Here is a 22,689-nt window from a genome sequence, read left to right as displayed (position 1 = left end):
TTTGTCACTGGTGGTGTAATTCCACCTCCTCTTTTTGCATGTCTCATTAACACCAGACCATGTGCCATATCTGTGCATAGACAGATTAAGCACTTAATTTGCAAAACTGCAACTGATACCCAAAGCATGATTATGGAAAATTAGAAAATATTTAATAGCTTTGTGTAAAGCAAAACTGTTGGTTTTTTGGTGAAAAAAAGAAAAAAGCCTGCAATGGCACACTGACTTCATTGGCCTGGCAAATGACAGCAGTATTTTATCAGAGCAGCCAAAGGTGCTACGAGTTAGAAAATGAGTGAAAGCGCATTATTCTGTTTCTTTACCCTGTTTCTTCAATCTCTTTAGCCTGCTTGTAAATAAAAAATAATCAGAATGATTCCTTAACATAGTAAATCAATATAAAGCAGACAGTTTTTCTGATTTTCCTGGAGGTTGTTCTGGTAGCACCAAATATCTATGTATATAGTATTCTCTTTCACCTGTAGCACCACATAAGAGTTTTTATTGGGCAATTACACTGTCTTTAAGCTACTGTGAAATTCTGTTTTCCAAGAGGGAAATGGAAAATGGATGTGTACTTTCTAATGCAAATTTTTAGATATGTAGATATCAAATTACATAATGCACAGGAAACTCCCCACTCTCCTTCATTTAATTAGTGCACCTGAATCTTTAATGTTTTGTTAGTCTCTCAGCATCATTCAGAATCTCTCAAGGTTTTCCTGTACTGAACTGTGTACCCACAAATTAATTGATGGATATAATAGGCAGGCTAGCTTGGGAGCTATGCTTTCAGTAATGCTACACATGTATAGGGAAATGTTGCATGATGGATAAGATGTATTCCCCCAGTTCTCTCTATCTTATCTGCTCCAGAAAATTCTGGTTTTATTCTTCAGAGCTGTCTGCCTGTGTGTTCCTGTTTGGAGGCTGGGGAAGGGTTTGGTACATTGGCTGAGCTTTCTGATGCTGCATGCTCCTTCCATTGTTTGCCACAGACTGTAACAAAATGAATTGAGATTACAGTTGGTATTTCAGATATCATAGCTAAAACACTATAAGAGATTGGCAAGCTTGAGTATTCTTGATACTATGGACATCTACATGGAAAGATTTAGATAAGGTTATTCCTACCTGGGAAGAGTGTCTGGGTTACAGAGATTATATAGATTAAACATCATTCCTTCTGTCTTGCTTCTGCCTCACCTATTGACAAAGAATTTCAGATGTGAATTGACTGAGACAGCAAGTGGGATGATAGTCACATGCAAACTTCATGTGGCTGTTAGGCTTACAGATGAAAGTCATTCCTAAAACCTTTGTGGAAAGCCTACCTGGATTCATCAGCACCAGAGCAGAAAGACAGCATCACAGTCAGTTGTCGTCTGGAAATTAGTCTGAGCTGCTGCAAATTACTTGCAAGTCAGTTTGAAGTCAAAGTGGTAGCAGTGGAAGCTTGCCAGGTGATTGCTATTGTTTCTCATGGGCAGAGTGGCCATGCGAAATGTTCCAGAAATAATAACAGGCTCTTTGGAGAATGAGCTCCTAGATTGCATCAGTGCTATTTTTCTGCCCACAGTAAATTATGTCAGTAGCATACTCAGTGTTTCATTCTTGGGGTTTAGTCAGCCACCATGATCCATCTCAGAGACAGAAGGGAAATACTAGAAATGAACTTAAACAGCAGTGCTGAGGAAGACAACTTATTCAGCTGTTGTACAAGCAGAGGTTCTTTCCCTTGCTTAGCTTATAGTGTTAAGATTGGCTTTTTCTTCTTTCTCTTGTCTCTGGGGAGTCTACCTCTCTCTACTGTGTTGGATTGATGCCTGCTTGCTTACATAAATAAGCAAGTAAACAGAGAGAGTAAAAAATAGTTTAAAAAAACCCAACTTCATACATGTGCTTGCAGGTTGATAAACGAAATACTTGGTTTTTTTGGCAGGCTGAAAGTTAAACAGTGCTGTCTGAATGACAGGGCAACCTGTGAATTTTAGTGTTACAGCTGCTGTAATATAGAGCAGCATGGCAAGTACAGCATCTTCTGGGCCTCTTGGGACACAGCACACAGCCAAAAAATTAATCTACTTTCACTAGGCTCATTTGAAAGCAGGGAAAATGGAGATGTGTTCTGTATTCGTACAGTGCAAATACAATACTGATGACACATAGTAGTGGGGTTAACAGTGTGCTAAAAGTGCCCTAATTAATTGTTATTGCTGCTATTTATTTTTATAGACTGTAGCCCTGATGTGATGCACTATCCATAAGGATTATGGAGTTAGATTGCCAGTGAAATCACATGGCATAAATGACAGTGCTCAAGATGCTGTTACAGACACCAGCCTGATGAAAAGTAGCTACCTTCTTAACAAATAGAAAAACCCCTTGGGTCTACGTGAGTTATTTTAGAGTAGGGTCACTGAAAACTGTCTTCTTGAGTAGAAATCTTGAGCTGTCAGAGAAGCCAACCTGAGCTACCCTCTGCAGAGGCAGCGCACCTCCCATCCCTTACACATCTCCCACCACGTCCTGGTGATGGATGGCTGCCAAATACCCTCACAAGAGACAGATGTTTATTTATTCAGTATTTAAAAATTACTCCTGAAGCCAGTGACTGTTCAGCATAGAATCATTTAGGTTGGAAAAGACCTTTAAGACCATTTAGTCCAAGCATGAACTCATTGCCATCATGTCCCTCGGTACCACAGAGTCACTCAGCATGGGGCATTGCCTTGGAGTGAAAGGTAACACCAAGGCAAGCAGATGAGTTTCTCAGTGTTTCTTTCTCTTTATCTCAAGTGCTGTGTTTGCAATGCTTTCCTTGCTTCACTAAGAACTTCTGTAATAGTGGGAAGCTGCTTCTAGGTTTTAAATAACCCTACCTCCAGATACTCATTTAGGATGACAAGTGTTGGGTGGGAGTGGATCTGTGAGATAACACTGATTTCCCCTCCAAGAAGAGTGAGATCTACTAGTTGCCTTCAAATGTGCTCCTCAAACATCCTTCAGGTTTCCCTTCAGGTTTTCTTTCCCTGGTTTTTCATTTCTGCAGGTGTGCAGGATCAGCCCAGTTTGGAAGGGGCTCCCTGCCCACATAAGCAGCAGGACAGGGGAATGGCATTGCACCCAAGATAGGGCTAATGGGTCTTATTTCTCTCAGCTTGCAAAAGGCCATAAGTTCACCCTACTCATATTTTTGTGAAGAAAAAAAAAAAATTAATGGCCTTTCTCATTTAGGATTTTTGATTATGGTGAATTAGTTCATAGGAAATTCTAGGGAAACTAATGATTGTTGACGAGAATTTAATTAAGGGGACAAACTTAGAATCAAGACTTGATAACATGATTTTGGAATGCTAAGACACTGAAAAACTTGAAAGTGATGTTACTGATACAGAAGGAAAATTGTTGATAGCTAAGGCTGTTAGAAAACTTTTCATCCCAGCTTTTCCCTGTGATGAAGTATTTTGCAGTGTATGTGGTGTTCTTGCATGAAAAGCCTGTCTTCATTTAAAAGCAGAAATGGTAAAAAGAAAACTTTTCCTCAATATTGAGTGTATAAGATTGCTTCAGCTGTAATCTTTACAATTCAGATTTTTACTGAAAAAAGAGCAGCTGGGTTTATGAAAGGTAAGAAAGTTATAATCCTCTGCTGTAAAAAAAAAAAAAAAGTTATTGTACTAAATTGAATCAGTAGTCATTGGTGTACATCAGAAGTGATAGCCTTGGGTGAGCGGAAGAAGATATCAAATCTCCACAGAAGTATTGGCCAGTAGTAGCAATTCAATTTGTTATAGATCAAATTGTTTCCAAATACCTTTTTACTATAACCTATTTATGTCAGTGTATTTCTATTACGATAATACACAGAAGCTAGTATTCTCAGTGGGAAAAATAATGAATGAGGCTCTTTTCCTACTTCCTATGCACTTTCCATTGTAACTATAGAATTCAGGAACTTGAAAGTTTTTGCGTTGTGAGGGAACAGCTGAATAAAACTGTTCAGGTATTTGTTATATTGTAACATTTACTGAGTGCTGATTTTATGGAGGATGCCAGATGCATCTGTGTAATTAAATAGGAGTATTAAAGGAAAGAAATATATTTTAAAATGTTGATATTTGCATTTCATGTTTGGAACTGGGTTAAAAGTATCAAATATCCAAGAAATTTAATATATATATATGTATATGTTTATAAACATATCATTCTAATACTAGCTAAGCTTGTCCCACACTTTTTGTGGTCCCATGATTTCTCACTTGTACTTAAAAAAAAAAAAAAAAAAAAAAAAAAAAACTCTGATGTTGCAACCATATTTAATAATCTCCTTCTAATATTGCTCAGACAACATTCTGAAGTTAGAGAGATCAGAGGCCATTTTTTCCTATCTGTTTTCTCTCTTACTTGAATGCTATTCCAAAAAACTTCTTCCTCTGGTGGTTAGAAACATTTCTATTATTTTCAGCCTCCATTTGTTCATGGCCAAGGTCTCCTCACTTGCTCTTGTGTCAGGGCTTTTGCTGGGTTTGAACAGGTCTTCATCTTTAGCTTACTCTGTTTGAACCTCAAATTTATGTTGAGGTATTAGTTGTTTCCCAGCGTGTGGGTTTTGGTAGGCTAAACAAGCCAAGTTCTGCTTGTCTCTTAAAATAAGTTTTTTTTCTACACGTCATCCTGATAGCCACACTTACACCTGCTCTGGTGTGAATCAGTCTTTTGTGAAAATAACTGAGCAAGTGCTAGATGAGGTCTCACAAGGTATAGCATTTTTGATACTATCTAGCTCTGCAGGACCTACTTGGCACAATGCATTCTTTGTTACTCAAATCATTAATGACTTGTAGTTCCATGACTGCCAATATTTGCAAGTCTTCTTCTGCCACACATGATTATTTGTTGTTGTTGTTGTTCATATTTGCATGGAAGACATTTCACATTGTGTCTTCAAAATAAATCCATTCTTGGTGTCTCAAGGCATCCAGCTTCTTGATTACCCACTTTGCATTAATGCAGTCTGCTGTGGAGTGATACATGAGAAGTCAAGGTAATTGCAACCTCTGCCTTTGCGAAAATAAAATGCATAGGTTACTCTGAAAGTAATGCTTTGTGTTTATTTCCACAGAAATCAACAGTTACAAAGAGCACAATAACACTGATTCATAGAGAAAATTTTCAGCTACAGGACAGTATTTTTCAACATAGTCACCACCATTAACTATTCATTTTCCCCAGCAATGGACAAGAGCCTACAGGTGTGCTCATAAAAACCTGTACCAGCTGATGTGATCCACTGTTTCACAGCTGATATTGGTGATATTGTTGGGAAAATGTTGCCCATGAAGTCCAGTTCTCATTGTGCTCACATCCACTGTTTGGTCTCTATAAGCATATAGAAAACATCGATGAATGTCAGTGGGTGCCATTTTTTCTCCATGGCACATTTGTGCCTCATCTGTTCTTCCTTGTCAGAGGCCATTTTGTCAGACTGTCCTTCTGCTGCCATCGCACAGCAAGAAAGTGTAAGGAAAAAATAATCGTGGAAATGTCCATCCTCTACTGCCATACTACCAACATCCTCTTCTGATGTCCTGGGACAGCAACATAAAAATAGGAGGCCTTACTTCCTGAGCAGCCCGCATATTTTCAGGATGAGACAGGGCCCCATCTAGCACTAGTGACAGGGCTGTCGCCACCAACCTTCGCTCCGATGTCTAATTATGTCCTTTATATGTTTTCACTCATACTCTACTTGACAAATTTACGTGCTATCTGATATAATTTAGAACTGTTCTACTGCATCATTGATATCCGCTCAGCACTCTGCTCACCATCATCTTAAAACCACTGCTGATTTCTGTTTTTTTTTGTTTTTTTTTTATCTTGCCAGTACGTATGTAGGTGAAATATATCGACTGAAGGAAACCTGTAACACTTAGCAGGTCTTGTGATATTTGTGAGGAGTCTACAAAAAGCATGTCCTTACTACGCATTAGAGCAGGGACTCTATGTAATGTTGAGGAAGAAAAAAGTTATTTCACAAATACTGTTTGTGAAGTGAGGCCCATGAACAGTGCATTGCAATACAAATTATCCAGCCTATAGTTGTTATCTCTGCCAAATGCAGTGTAATTGGAATTGCTTTGGTTTACAAAGAAGAAAAGTTAATTAACCTAAGATTCTTGGTTGTATACTAAAGCATTATCAGCATGATTGTTGTTTTCTGTTGTTTAGTGTCAGGGCCATTCCCAGAGAGGAAGATTATAATTTAAATGCCAAGATGGCATTGAGCCACCTGTGCTATTAAGAAAGGTGATAAAAAAGACAGGCAATTGGGTTTGGTTTTGAATAAAAAATGACAGGATCCTATGCTTTCTAAGGTTTTCTGTGTCGTGAATATTTTACTTTGTGTTTTAAGCATGCTTACTGGACCTGTTTCTCATTGTTTAGATGTAAGATGACAGATTCAGGTTTGGAAAACAGGCTTTGGTATGAATAGAGATACTACTTTTAAAAACCGTGTAACAAATAAGTGGTGCTTATCACAGTGACAGAATCACCATTTTGAATTTCTGTTCTCCTTGTAAGTCAATTTTGGAAGGTTTTCAAATATTTTGGTCCATATGGATGGGGGCCATCTTCTGCAACTCTGTCTACTTCTGTGTGACTTCACTCAGATTGTTGTCTCTTTCCCATTTTATAATCTCAAAATGTCAGCCTGTCTGCATCCTGGGTGCAAGGGAGAAAGCCTCTTGCAAAGCCTCACAGACACTTGGTTAATCAACTTTAACTCTTTCCTACACATTCAGCTTTAAAATGATAAAATGACAGATAGGATTAAAAATTCTACTTTTACCAGGAGCAGATGGTTGTGGATATCCCTTCAGTTCATATTTGCTGTGTGACACTTACCAGGTAAACATAAGGTCTATTTTAAAATATTCTGTAAGCTGTCATGGACATTGAAGGCAGTTGCCATGCACACCAGATCCCGTGCTTAGTGGGAGCAGTATTTAAGCACTGTTTGTACCCAGGAAGGCTATTGAACAATTGTATAGTAATCTCTGAGACATTTTTTCACCTAGAGTGTGATGATACATCTGCTCAGGCTGCCCAGAAAAGCTGTGGATGCCCCTTCCCTGGAGGTGCTCAAGGCCAGGTTGGATGGGGCCGAGGGCAGCCTGAGCTGGTGGGGGGAACCAGCTCATGGCAGGGGGTTGGAGCTCAGTGACTTTTAAGGTCCCTTCCAACCCAATCCATTCTATGATTCATTTCAACATTGGTGCTTTGGATTTTGAAGGTTTATACCCTTTATGCATTTCCTTTAACCTATTAAATGCGAGTATTGTATATGTCAGCCCTGTACTTGAATCTAAAAGACTTTACTCTGTACTAAAGATTAACTCTAAACTATTAGTGTACAAAATAGATGACTGATGCAAAAGCACTGTAAAAGCAGTGTTTTTCAGATAGACAACTGTTCTGTGATCATAAGGCCATGTACTGAAGTACTAAAACACTCTGCTAGGAATCATGCTGATCGGCTTCATCTCGGAGAGAGCTTTTTCCTTTTTCATCCTTCTGAGTCTGCCTTTTTTCTTCCTGCAGCTTGTGGATGTGACCTGGCTCAAGGAGGATTTTTCGTGAGACAGGGAGACTACATCTGTACTTTGGACTACCAGAGACTCTATGGCACACGGTGCTTCAGTTGTGATGAATTCATTGAGGGAGAAGTGGTCTCAGCACTGGGCAAAACCTATCACCCAGACTGTTTTGTGTGTGCTGTCTGCAGGTATGTGTTCTCTGAAGTTGTGTTTTTTTTAAAAATAGATTTTGAAAGACCAATGCCAGGCATTCAAATTGATAGCATATGGATGAAAAATTGTTATATTTTCTATTCTATCTGCTACTTTTTAAAGAGCAGATTTTTTAAAATCCAAATTCAGAGTACCTTTTTTTTATTTTTTTAATTCTGTGTCTGCTTAATGATATTTTATATGTGAAGTTTTCAAGGTACTTAAGAAACTGCCTTTATCTCTCTGGTCAGACGTTTTGCCCCAGATATTCATCCTGATTTCTCTGGTGTCTGCTATTTCATGTTTTGCTGGCTGAAGTTTACACAGGACTTAGATATCAGTGCCCACATCTCAGGCAATCCAAGCAGATACTGTATGAGTAGACTTAAACCAAAATATCACAGTTCTGCTTCCCAGACATCACAGTAGTCACTTAAAATAGTATAGAAATGCTCTGGTCTCACAAACATTGGTGTACGTGTTGGATTTCACCACGAGTCTCCAGCAGGAGTGTAGGTGACAAGTGACACAGCACACAAGAAGTCCCTTCCACGAGATGCCTGATGGAGGTCAGTAAGATCATTTCCCACTGTGATCCAATGACGGTGGTAATCTTTGCAGGCTCTGAAGTACAGACAGTTGATGTTCATTGGAACTATATCTTAATTTTCTTCTACGGAAATAACACAAACTTCAGGAAGAAACTTTATGTATGTCACAGTTTCAGGAAACTTCAGGAACAGGCTACCCTGAGACGTTCTGAATGCCCTCATCCCTGGAGGTGTTCAAGGCCAGGTTGGATGGAGTTCTCTGCAACCTGATATAGTGCTTAATCTAGCAGTCAGCAACCCTGCCCATGGCAGGGGTTGAAACTAGATGATCTTTGAGGTCCCTTCCAATGCAAGACATTCTATGATTCCATGAAATGCACTGATGTGGCAGTAGTTTGAAGTGACTGCTTTAACAATGTTTCTGTCAAATTTGAGCTTGTACCAACACATGAAAGCAACTCCAAATGGTAAGAGAAAGTACAGGCTGCAGTGCTGTGAGTAATAGGGCATCAAGGCATCACATTATAGATGCTGTATCTGCTGGTGCTGTATTCAGATACTTGGGCAGTGCAAAGGATCTCTGACTCTGTGGCCATATGGCAACCAACCAAATCTACCCAGCTCACCAGGTGGATGAGCTCAGATGTCCTCCTGTTCTGATATAGAAACAGGGCTTGCTTCAAATTCCAGAACAGCCATGTGTCATGGCAAGATGTCTGTGCAGCTTGAATCTACCAATTGCAAAAATAATTGATTAGTTGTACTAAGGGGAAGTCTCCTAGCCTGACAGGCTTCTGTTAGATTAAATTATGTCTCTTCAGTCTCTGCAAATATTAGTAGATTTTTCCTTTTGGATAAACAAACATGAAGAGTAAAGATAATAAACCTGAACATATATGTATATTTAATAGGAGGTAGAATGGTTTAAGTGGCTAATTGTGACACTCGTGAGTTAAATGTGGATTGCACAGCCTGTCAGTGTAACAGCTCTTCTACAGTTCTTGTTAGTGCTGGTACTTTCCATGTAATGAGGTACTCATTTGACTAAGAGGAAAATAAAACCCATTGATTCTACTTTCCTGCCAAATGTGGTGACATTCTTTGCCACATCATTAGGGACTAGTTCATGTGCCTAGCATGTGCCTTTGCTGGAACAGGCTGCCCAGAGAACCCGTGGATGCCCCATCCCCAGAGGTGTTCAAGGCTAGGTTGGATGGGGCTGTGCTAGCCTGCTCTAGCATCTGATTTAGTAGTTGGCAACCCTGCCCACAGCTGGGGGTTGGAACTAGATGATCTTTAAGGCCTCTTCCAACCTAAGCCATTCCATGATGATTTTCTGCCTGTATTTAGCAGCTTAATACCTCACATAGGCTTCAATGAGGCTGTTGCTGTACAGACTTCTTGCTGTATTTAGCCAGTCCTTCAGCTGATGGTTCTGAAAAATCAGAATAAGTTTTCATGTAATTAAATTACGTAAGTACTTAACAATCCATGTTAGATGAATTGCAGTATGGAGACAGTACTTACTGGAGCATGCTACTAATATCCCATGTAATGAAGATGTGCTGAATCTAGGTAACAATTTTAAAAACAAAGTTGTTGATAAAATAGCATTTCATATAAAGAAATAAATACAGAGATGTCCTCTAACCTTCTTGTGTGACTGAATAATTGGATTAAAAGCTATTCCACTAATAAAGTTTATAATTGCTGCTATGTGCAACTTCATTAGAGAGACCCAGGTTTGCTTCCACTGCTTTCCTTTGAAGGACACGCAAATTCATGATGTCTTCATCAGGGCCAACTAACATCCAGCTGAGTTGCAGGATTCAATTAGTGTCTCCTAAGGGGGTTGTAACACTGACTTGTGGCATAGATCAACAGAAGAATCCCATCATCTGTTCATATTAAAAACACTGGACCATTTTCTCAACTTCTTTAAATCAGCATTGCTTCAATTACCCTAGTCTTTGCAAGCCAAATGTAATTCATGTTCTTTATGGGAAAGAATGTCCTATCTAATCAGCAGCAGCATTTATTTTATTAAGTGATACGTCAGCAAAAATATGGTGAGTAGAGTATATGTGTTTTAAGCTGACACAGAAAAGTAGGTGGGCTTTTTTTCCTTAAAAAAAATGAATAAAAACCAACAGAAACATGCCAGACAGAAAAAAGACCTTGAGCCATTTGGTTAGGGGTACAATGCTGTAAAGCACTTTTCCTGGGCATTTTCCTTGGAAGAATGTGTCCCGAGTACCATTCATGTCCTCATTTCTTACAGATTGGCAGAAAGATTAAATAACAGACCAAATCCACACCATCTAAGGCAGCTACATGATCATGCAAACTGCATTTGACATTACCCCTCACAACTGGACTTTAACGTAGGCTCTCTGTTAGAATTCTGACTTCTGGAATGGGGCTGACTACCTTTCCTGCCCTAAGGGGAACCAAGCACAGCTCTTACCAATTTCACTAGCAAAAGTAAACATTAGCTGCTGAAAGTACTTTGCACACAACTAGCTGGAGCAGTGGGGAAATGCCAGTCACATAGCTCCATTCACTTTTTGGAGCCACTGACATTGCTGCTTTTGAGTGCCACATGAACCAGTGTCATACAAAGCTGTATTCCCTCTTGCAGTCTGCACTGCGTTGATAAGCTGCTGCAATGCTCTGTGAAAAAGCTTGTGTGTCAGAAACCCAGATCTTCCCTAAGGCATCTGGTGGGACTCAAATGCTCTTGCCCTGTGCTGCCACAGTTCAGAAATTCATAGATGAGAAACTGATGTTAAAAATGCACTGTATCCTAGTGTGCTATGGGATGGTGTCTATCTTGCACTGACCAGTTGGCTTCTATACAAATTCAGATTTAAATTGCGTGTTTGCTCTGCTGGCATAGTTTGAGGGCTTTCTCCCAGCGCTTTTCATAGTCAGAATAACTGTTTGCAGCTGTTTTTTTTTTTTTTTTTTTTTTTTTTTTTTTTTGTGATTGTATTGCTAAAACCTTGAAAGAGTAGGAGAAGAATAACATAGATTCAAAAAAAGCTGCAGATTGACTGCTTCCTCTGAACTCCCAGCAAGCGCGTAAGCAATCCTGTTCTTACATTATCGTTAACTGGAAGGGCCTATGTCCTACGGAGGGCTACCAGAAGCATTTCCTCTGAAAGGTCCCATGTTTCTAAAAGTGAAATAAAAAGAGAGAGATAATTAAGACTATTTGTATCAAGAAGGGCTGAGGTCCATTGACATTGTTTACAAAATTCTTACATGGCACTTGGAGACTTGGCTCACCAGAACAGCATATGCAGGATGTAAAAGGCCAGAAAGTTAAGTGTTTCAGAAAGCAATGGGAAGTTATACCTGTGATGAAAAGAAATACTTTTTAAAATGGTATTTTCATGAGAAGTCTTAGTGTGATAATACCTTATATAGACACATTAAGATATACGGTCTGCTCTATGTAGGCATATGGTTATACTATATGTGGGCACTATGTTGGATTTCAGTGTTACTGACGTGTGCATATGGTATCAGTCTGCATTTTGGTATTATGGGTTCATATAGTTAATAAAGTTAGGATGGGAGTTGTTTATTCACCCAACTGGAGGAATGTATGTAATCGTTATCTGTATAGTTACAGTATTCTTATAATTGGTCATACACAGGATGCTTTTTTTGCAACGTGTACATGATGAATTTTATTATATCAAGTTCAGTTGATGATTCTGTCAAAAAGTCAGGTCAGCAACTTAAAGAACAGAAGGCCATGAGCTAGCTCTGGAAAAAAAAATGAACATGTTTTTGGCCCAGAAAGCGTGAATGACTTGCCCTCAGCTGCAAAGGCTGAGACATCGTGCAGAGAAAGAGGAAACAAGCCTTTCAGTGTCAGCATGCAGTTGCCCTGAATTAGGCTGATGCTGGTTTATGTTTTACAGTATAATTTGTTGGTCACCTGCAGTCACTGCCAACTACAAATATTGGAGGCAGGTGGATAAAACAAAATTCATTGAAAAATGAATCATAAGAGATGTACTAAAAGCCTTACAAGTAATTCCAAGGAGCTGCTTAAAAGATACTCTTAATTCTCATTTTAAAAATAGATTAGTGAACTGTGAAAATCACACTGAATGTTTTTAAGAGGATGAACATCTAATTAAATCCCATACCTAGTGATATTCAGTGGCTGACTGTGAGATGTCATTATAATAAAAGGCAGATACACTGTTTTTAACCTACAGTGCTATATATAGTCCTGCTCACAAGTTAAAGAGCTCAGAAACTGAAACCTCGTTAATTGTCTGTTATCACCTTCTGTTGAGCTTTCACTTGTACTGGCATCAAAAACCTGGAGCAGAATAGCTTGTGAAAGGGGGAGGTCAGATGCTACAGAAATGTTGGTGATACTAAACTTTCAGAAAACAAACCAGTTTAATGGGGTAGTAAAACCTTCCCACACCTTCCCCCTGAAGTATGCCTTGTGGCCTGTTACAGTGCATGTGAGTGCTGGTGTGTTTTGTGGGCGTCATCTACCAGCTATGTTTTTGTGCAATAAGAGGTCAGTTATTCTATTCTCTTCCAGTTTTAACTGCATCTTCTGACTGTCTAATTGCCTAACATAGAAGAGCCCATTCAAACGGATCAGTACCTACTTATACTTTATTTAATGTTTGCTGCATCTGTTTTAGATGGGCTTCTATGTGCAGAAGCTCAGCTAGATTTTCGCCAGTTAGATCAGATATAAGATAAATCAACATGCTGTCTGACTGCTACTCCTAACCTAATATAAGTTACAAGAATGCTCAGTAGTAGTAGTGCTTCTTCAAATCAGTAAATCACTTATGGCTTCCAGTGCACCACTGTCTCTAGGATTAATGGAGCAAAGCTTTCAATTCTACTTAGATCTCACACAATAGTCCAGTTGGGTCATCCATTGATTCCCAGCCTTGATGCCATTGAAGACTATGCTGAATCGTAGTGAATGGTAACATCTTGTTCAGGGAATGCTAAGATGCATAAGTATGAAAGATAATGGGGTACTTGTGTGACAGTGTAGTTGTGTGATTGCATCTGTGGAGGTTTAATTTTGTGGAGGTTTAATTTTGAGTAGATTACCAGCAGTCTTAGTAAAGCTGTATCTGTAAACTAAAAGGAGATATCTCCCTAAAAACATGCAGGAGATTGATTATTTCTTGTCTCAGTTCTGGAACAGCTGAAATTCCTTGGTTAGTGCCTGTTGAAGTGAATGAATACGGGTTGGTTATAGAAGTGATTTTTGTAACAATTAATTGAAGTGAATACATGATTAAATGATGTCTTTCACATTGGAAGGAAAAAACTGAAAGAGAATTTGAGTTACATCACTCTGCTACTGAGACAGTTTTTAATAGTTAGTCCTTAATTTTAATCATCTGTATAAACATGAAAAAAATTACTGTATGTGATAATGTGATACATTTGAATAAACTTCTGGCTTGGACCAGATGACCTCCAGAGATCCTTTCCAACCTCAACTGCTCAGTGATGTTCATAAATCCGTTTTATTATTAGAAGACGCCATGACTTTAAGTGATATAAAAATCCATTGTGAGTAATAGTTATGACCTAAAAAGAATATTTCTTATCCCTAACATACATAACAGCTTGCTGTTGCTGCACTGATGCAAGATAGGACAGACTTACTGCTGACTGGAACAGTTTGGTTCCATCACATTCTAACCCATTATAACTAGAGACAGCACTGTCTTCTAATCAGGTTATGAAGCAAAATTCATCATAGAAAGTCTTCCATTGAACAGGTGGAATTTTAGGACTCCAATGTCTGTGCTAACATGGCTTTGGAACTCTTTGTACTAGAATCATGCCCCATCCCTGGAGGCATTCAAGGCCAGGCTGGATGTGGCTCTGGGCAGCCTGGTCTGGTGGTTGGTGACCCTGCACATAGCAGGGGGGTTGAAACTAAATGATTGTTGTGGTCCTTTTCAACCCAGGCCATTCTATGATCTGTTTCCTTGTATCATCCTTACTTACTTAGGTAAGTAAGAAGGAAGAAAATGTTTGGAGTATTAAGTCACTAGTAAAGGAAAAAAAAAAAAAAAAGAAAAGAAAAGCAAAATTAATACTAAGATTTCCAAAGATATAATGATAACTAAGCTGCATGTGTCCTCATAATTTTTAAAGTATTACACGTAGTCCAAAACAGATGACGCTGCTGAACACTTATCTAGATGGTTTAAAATTGATTTTAGAAACATTATTAAAAAAAACAAAGGATAACATACTTCTGTTCTCTTTATAAGTAATTAAATAATGTTTATGCTTACCATGCAGTATTTGTGCAGCTTTTGTAGCAAAGATATTATCTCATTTAGTATGCGTTTGACAGCATTTGTGGGGGAATGTCGTACAGAGTTCTAATGAAATGTTAATGAATTAATCTGATCAGATATACTTCATAAGGAGGCAGAAGGCTTGTAATATGCTTATGCCCCACTTAAGCCATATTTTGATATCTTGCTAGTGATTTAGTTGAGCTTTTGGGTGGAGTGAAATGTGTTTCTAAATCCTCACCATCCTTTGCTGAATTATAAAGTGTTATGTCCATCTGGTGCTCTTAGAAATAGAAAAACCTTTGCAGTTTCCATGGCTGAACAACAAAGATCATGGCAGAAAGTTTGTTGTTTTAAGGGCATGGATTGAAAGGTAGGATTTAATTAAGTCTAAGTAGAGCTGTTGTTAGGGTAAAACAAATAAGTGACATAGACTCTTGTTTTTTATAATAGGGATATATTTTCTCTGATGAGTGGCCACTGATATTTGCTTTCTGAGTAAGTAGGTTAAGAGAATGGCTTTGATATGATCAGAGTTGGGAGGACAAATGCTGTCTTCTTTAAGGTATAAAAATCATCACTCTCATGCAGGATTTTAACAACTTAATAGCAGCTCCCTGTAATTCCAATTTAATTTTCATTCTGTAACTCATCCTGTTAGTGATCAACCATTGCTGATGATACGTTTCTTACGTACACAAGACCTTGGACTTGAGTGTTCAGTGTATCTTTAGGTTTTGTTTTTAAGTAGCTGCAACACCTGTGTTTGCAATTGTCTGATATGTTTCTTCAGTACTTTAGCCTCCAATGGCTGAGATACTGTAAATGAGAACTGGTCAAAGAGGGAAAAAGCAATCGGAGTAATAACAAGTTCCGTTACGGAAATGCATTTCACTTCAATAAGGGCATTTGAATGTAACTTGTATGCTTTTGTTTCTTCTGTTGTAGGCTGCCTTTCCCTGCAGGTGACCGGGTAACTTTTAATGGCAAAGAGTGCATCTGCCAGAAGTGCTCCCTGCCCCCTTCCAGCAGCACTGGCTCTTTCCCTGTACAGAACCTGCGAAGTAAGTGGGAGTTGTGCTGTGTTCTGTTGTTACTTTCTAGCTTGCACGTATTTAAAGAACCAATTTTACAGCGACACTTGTAACTGCTATGCTGCACAAAAGCTGTCAACAACTACAGTATAATGATGTAAAGAAATATACCACAATTTTCTAAGAAAGGCTAATAGTTAAATGAAACACAAACAGTGCCATTATAGTATTAATAATACGCAGAACCTCTCAAAACACTTGATTATAATGGAAGTAAATTGAAATGTTTGGAGCAGGTCATAATATAAATGTTAATACATTTAAGGCTTTAATCCAACTGCAGCTGAAATAAAATCCAACTTGAGATTTCATCACGTTATTTGAATCAGTCCTGGAAAACAGACATCAGTGATGTAATTTAATGTCTGAATACTACAACAGGGAGTGTATACAATGTGCCAGAGAGACATTTGCACTGACCTCCATACTTTTGTGTACTATCAGAAGATACAAACGCTACAAAGAAGAAGCATGGTCTTTTCATACCACATTTTTTTTTCAGCAAAACTGAGCATAGAGTGGCAATGCTGCACTGAACTTTCTTACTGTGCTCATTTGTCCATGAGAAGCTGCCATACTTTAACATTCAAACGCAGCCTAAAGAGTAATTAAGCAGCAGAAGTAATCTAATCAAGTGATGAATGCAGAAATGTTCTTAATGACCGTCACCTCAAGCTGAATTTGGCATGACTGAGGAAAGAGCACCTCTATTGCTTATCTTTCTGTGTAAGAATCTGCCTCACTTAAGGGAGAAATTACTCTTCTTTATTTTTCCTCCAGACCTTTCTTTTAACAGTAGTTTTCACCATCTCCCTTCTGTTCTTTGTCAGCAAATGCTGCTGTGTGAATGCAGTGCAAGACACTACACTGATTCCTCTATTGCTAATGCCATTTCCTTTAGCTAAGGCAATGGCTGTTTCTTTTTGGTACTTTCTCTTGTCATTTATTTGAGATGGATTAGATACATGGCTGAGGATGATCCATCTTGCCTGGCTGCATTTGCGGATCCATACTTTAATAGGCTGTTATCTGTTTGTCTCCTTTTCTTATGGGAAAACTGGCTTTGACTTTAATGAAAATTATTTCCCTGGTTAAGTACTCACAGGGCAAGTTTATTTGATTATCTGTAATATAGAATCCTTTAATATACTTATTCTGTCTACAAACACATGCTACAGAGACTGCTTGTGTTGTATTTCCCTAATTCAGTTCTCCCAGGTACCTGCACCATGCCTCCCCAGTGCACAGGTACAGCAGCTCCTTACCTGCAGACCCATAGCAAACCATGTGCCTCAAAAGGAATGAGCCCTGAAAGCATACCTTTATGATAATGGTGTAATCCGTCCTTTGAATCTTTGGTACACAGTTACTCTGCAAGGAATGCCTCTAATTTTATTATGTTGGCCCATGATGTCAGAAGCAGATGTTGATAGGATGTAAGTAGAGGTTGAATCTTCCCATTAGTATTCCATTACATTTTGTTGCTCTGTGACAGTTGACAGCAGAGGGGCAGTCTGACAAGATGGTGTCTGACATGAAAGTGCACATGGTGCAAAGATGTGCCATTGAATTTCTCTATGCGGAACAAATGGCACCCACTGACATTCATCAATGCTTACTAAATGTTTTTGGAGATTAAACAGTGGATGAGGCAGTGGGTGGTGTGTTTCAGCAGTGGAGATAGTGTCAGTGTATCACCTCCGCTGGTGCAGCTTTTGCTGCAAGCAGCATGCAGGCTCTTGTTCATCGCTGGTGAAAATGCACAGCTAATGGTGGTGACTGTACTGAAAATGAGTGTTTGGTAGCTGAGAGTTTTCTCTATCAAATAGTGTTATTGTGCCCTTTGTAGCTGTTGTAGTTTCCATGGAAATAAGTAGGAGGCATTACTTTTGGAGCGACCTACGTATTTTTATGGAAGACTGGCAGCACACGAAAACATCTCCTTGAGCAAACTGAGTCAAGGACCAAGTAATACACTGACCCACTGTTATGTTGTTTTTATGCTTGTCTTAGAACTGCCCGATATGTACTATGTAAGCTATTCATCAGCCTATTTATCTCTGAATTGAGCTCAAGAATGCTTTCATTAGAGTCCTTGGGACCCACTGAGCTCCCAGCAAGACAACCTTCTCTGACCACTCCTTCTATTTTCCTCTGGTTTTCACCTCTTTCATGCATTACATTTGGAATAAATGAAGAATGTCAAATACCTGCTTTTTGCCTGAGCTCTTGAATTTTCTATTATTATATAAATAGCTACCTACTTGTTTGTTTAGTTTATAAAATACTAGATGTGAAAGCACCTTGTGGCAGTGATAATGTTGAAAGAGTACTCTGGGGAGAATATCAATATGTAGTGGTAAATTGATGTGTACTGCAGAGCTATTAGATGAAATTAGGTGAGTCACCAAAGGATGCTACATCTAAGACAGGAAAACAAGGACATCACTCAAACAGGGACTGTGGGCATAGAAACCACAATATTTGTTTTTACTTACCTGGAATTTAACAGAGAAAGCGACAGTTAGCAATAAAACAGTAGCCCACAAAACGCTGCATTTTTGCCCACCCAGGCTTAAGCAAGATGGAAGCTGATTGACTTCTGATCACTCTGTGTTGTATTAAGTTGGGAAAATAAACATTCAACCAGTAAGATTAAATTAGATTATCAGATAAACTCCTAGTACATAGGAGATCACAAACAACTTTCTGATTGCAGTTAAAGAATGCATACTGAAGCATTTATTGTCTTATGGGACTGAATGCAGGCACGTACCCAAATGTTCCCTTTTATTAGCAAAACTCCAGTGTTTTGATCTGTGCTGCATAAGCTTTTGTGCTGATCTGTTTCCACATATGAGTTCTCTACAGAGTGATACTAAAGAGACATACTATTTCTCCCTTAATCCATTCCAAATCCACTAAAGGAAAATAAGATCAACCCTTTATAGTTGTGTGCTCAGAAATTAAATATTTGCAATTGCACTAACAGTGTCTCATTAGGATCACATCATCAACTAAATAGGAGCTTAAATCAGAAAGTTTTTAAGAGGACTGTTTAAGTCTTTTAATGAGATCCTCTGTTTGGAGTTCTTTCTTAATAACTAGATAAATCTTTTTTTATACTTTTGCATATTTTCTGTTCCATGCAAGATGTTTTTTTTTCTTCTCTGGAATCACTAAACAAAGCTTTAATGTGTCTTTGCATTTGTCTTTTCCCTAGCAAATTGTTGGTATACATAGGAACTCCTCCAAAAGAAAAAAAAAAAAAGAAAGGTTGTAGATAATATCAAACAGAAGATTAGATTGATTACTGATATTGATTCTAGAATCAGTCTAGTACTGATGTTTTCCATGAGTTGTGAATCTGAATGTTCTAACGTTTTGTGAGAGAACTGCACACAGATGGGAAACTGAAGAGAGAGAAGACAGTGTGAGCTGGACTGTATAGGATATTTGAGGATTCATGAAGAGTATGGAGCTTCAAATTCCATATGTCTATGTGGCTTCACTAGACAGGGTCATAAGCACATAGTGCCTGAGAGTGGTTTTATGTTTTACTAATGTAGTCAAAAGTATCCAGATTATATATGATTTTCTATACATAATGAGTATGTAGCCAGCCATCAATTTCACATGTTGCGCATCCAACGTCACAACTATTAGGGAACTTGTAATGTCTCTCATGTTTTTATGTACTTTTCCTGATAACAGAAGTTCAAATCAGAGTTTCAGCTTAGTATTTTTCCCCAGTTGTGGGAAAATTTTGAATTATGAGTTAAACTGTCAGACTTGGAAGCAAAGTCTAACAAAAAGACTTAATAGTTAATTTTAGTCCTGTAACTTTTAGCTCTTTTTTTCTTACTAATCTCATTGAGCTGATTTGCAATACTTTAGAACTTAATGAGGAAAACTTTCACATTTTTTAGACAGTATATAAAGAATTTCAAATGTAACCTAAGTCACTAGGAATGTAAGCTATTAGGGTTTGCTTCTTTGTGTGTTGGATTATTCATCCCATGTAGGACATTAGGGCAGTGCTGCTTATCATTTGTTTGTGAGCAGTCAGCAGGAAGCTTTCGAGCATGTGCAAGCTGTTACTAGGACACAAATTGATTCTTGTACTGCAGTAACCTGTATCATTGCTTGAATGTTTAAAGCATGTGATGCACTCACTGGATTTTTCTCTCTTGCAGATTGTGGAGGCTGTGGTTCAGAAATAAAAAATGGGCAGTCATTGGTTGCCTTGGACAAACACTGGCATTTGGGCTGTTTTAAGTGCAATACATGTGGCAAGCTACTGAACGCAGAGTACATCAGCAAGTAAGTTGAGTGGGGAAGCTCAGAGGGTTTTATTCAGCATATTTCTGATACCAAATAAATAATTCAGTGTTGTATATCCTTTAGTTTGTCTTTATAAATGTTTGGAGAGGTATAAAAGATTACCAAGCATTACTAAAACTGTATTAAAATAAATTTTAAAAAAATCAAATGAATAAAATGGAATTTGTCAATTTACCTTGAGTTACCAGAGCAGCTATGCTAAAGGAGGACAATGGGTGGAGTATGCTTCAGAGCTCTGCGGACGTGCCCTTTGTTATTTGTGTTTGCCTTTGCTGTAAGTGATGCTGTCATGTGAACAAGCAGATATTATCCTTTCCATGTGTTTCACATAAGCAAAAAGAATCTTAAAGTGTTCATTAGAGTTATATACTGGGGCTTTGTGCTGCTTGACACTTGTGCTATCAGATTTGGACTGAATTTGATGACAGCAATAAGAGTTAGCACAAAGCGCACACGGAGACCAAGTCCCATGTCAGCACTCATATCAGTCTGATGAGATATAGAGTTTTCACTGGCCAAAGCAACTGGGATTAATTTCTGCATTGGAGAATTATGTTGATATGACAAAATTTTCCTAAACAGCTAACTCAAACACCAGCGCCCAGAGATTCAGAGATGTTGGGGCTTCACAGCCAACATCCCACTGACTTTCAACAGTTCCTTGGATTTAGATTAATACAAGTTAATTTCACAGCATGCACTGGAGACTGAGAAAACAGTATTTAATAAAAGGGTGTTCCCAAGTATGGTTTCACATTGTCTCAAATCCTATTTTACTCTCTTGAATAAACTAAATGCCAAACAAACAAAACTGAAGAGAAGAAACATCCGTTTTTCAATCAATTCAATTAATTTTTGTGATAACTCATAAGTTAGTCTCTAGGATTCCAACTTGTCTACTATAAAATTAATGTTTATTTTTCCTCAAGTAAGAACCCAACAAAATTGAGCATTTGCCATCCGATTGTGGGTTCTTCTAGCATATTATGAACTAGTGCGCTAAATGTATGTAACTGTACTTCATTTACATTCTACAACATTAGAAAAATCTCCAGTTCTTCTAGAGCAATTTCTTTTTGTTCATCTGTTTAATGATCTAAATGTAAAATTTTGTAAAACTGTGATCCAACCGTGAAATTAACAGACCGGTTCATTTTATGTAGTCTAAGTTTCCTGCTTCTAACTTTTTAGAAAAAGAAACACTAAGGCTTTGATTCATAATCTTCATGTTTTTCAATCATAACTGTTAACGTATTTTAGTAGTATAATCTCCCAGAAAACTTGTAACCCCATGTAAAGCAATCTCTGTGTTGTCTGTCCTTGTTCTGTAGGGATGGCATTCCATATTGCGAAACGGACTATCATGCAAAGTTTGGTATCAGATGTGACAATTGTGAAAAATATATTACAGGGAGAGTGCTTGAGGTAAGGAGAATCTGTCACTCAAACAAATCATAACGTGTGCAAAGAGAATTTCTCTTTGCTGTGTATTTTTATGTTCACAAATGAGCGTTAACGCAAGTTTAATTATGAAATCATATGAATGACTTCTATGATTGCTTTCTGTTTCTTCTTTTTAATAATTTTATATTAAAGTTCTTCAATGGATAAATATAGTACTGCAGAACATTCGAGTAGAAGAAGTGGGAAGTGAATGCATTATCAGATGCATGAAAAAGTTAAATGAATAACTTGAAATTTATTTTTGTACCCAGAAATAAGCTATATTCTTCTGCTGCATTTATTGGGTTTTTAGGTTTGTTCTTCAGAGTTTGTTGTTCTAAAACTGAAGGATGTTGTTTAGTGTGGGTGCTTTTTTCAAAACCAGATTTTCACGTAACTGACCCAGCATCAGAAGTAAATACAGTTCTTTGATCTAAATAGAATTTGAGTCTGTCTGTAGTGACCCAGTCGAGCCGTAGCAGTGTTGGAGTTAGGTAGAGGTTCCTCAGATCCTTGTTTGTTACACTCAGTTCCACAGTTTAGAGAATGTGGTCACAACAGGCATCCTCCAAAGCTGCTAGAAGTCGTGCACAGAATAATTATCCAAATGGTAGACAGTAGTAGCTATGGAGGGGATGAAGAGGCACGCAGAAGGGAACAATGAGTCCATATTTGTTGGCATCATGAGGTGTTTTGGTTAATGCATGGAAGGCATTTTCCAATTGTTTTTATGAAATGTTTTATAAAATCTCAGAAAATAAATAGACTCATAATAATACGTGTACAAAAAATACTCTTTTTACGTGATAAAATTTTTACCCATAGTTTGGTTCCTTATTTTTGTTACAGATTTAGCAAAATAAACTTGAGACAAGATCATTCTTTGAAGATTTTGTAGGAATTTTACCATCCCTGATTATGTAGGTTATTGTAGTTCTAGGTGAGGTTTTGGTCAGTGGTTATTTGGCCTCTTTCATTCTATCCTCAGTCCCCACTCATTTGCAGTGTTCCTTTGTTGAAAAAAATGGTAGCATTGGTACTGATGAAGGCTGGGAGCAATGTTGATTGAAACCTATGATATTTAAATGTGGCCAAAAGTACTGATGCAGGATTCTGTAAACTTTTTTAAAACAGA

The 22,689-nt window shown here is 38.1% G+C and overlaps 1 protein-coding gene across 19 annotated transcripts in view; it reads left to right on the top strand.

Annotated features, from left to right (window-relative positions):
- Positions 1-22,689, top strand: part of ABLIM2 (actin binding LIM protein family member 2) — a 137,545-nt gene that overhangs the window by 44,662 nt on the left and 70,194 nt on the right. For all 19 annotated transcript variants that reach the window (XM_025150016.3, XM_025150008.3, XM_025150015.3 and 16 more), the window contains exons 3-6: positions 7,609-7,792; positions 15,622-15,737; positions 19,964-20,090; positions 21,443-21,536. In XM_025150016.3, coding sequence (XP_025005784.1) covers positions 7,609-7,792; positions 15,622-15,737; positions 19,964-20,090; positions 21,443-21,536 — 521 coding nt within the window. The remainder of the gene's footprint in view (positions 1-7,608; positions 7,793-15,621; positions 15,738-19,963; positions 20,091-21,442; positions 21,537-22,689) is intronic.

The sequence above is a fragment of the Gallus gallus genome, chromosome 4 (assembly GCF_016699485.2).
Source record: "Gallus gallus isolate bGalGal1 chromosome 4, bGalGal1.mat.broiler.GRCg7b, whole genome shotgun sequence".
Lineage (NCBI taxonomy): Eukaryota > Metazoa > Chordata > Aves > Galliformes > Phasianidae > Gallus > Gallus gallus.
This window is presented reverse-complemented; position numbering and strand designations above follow the sequence as displayed.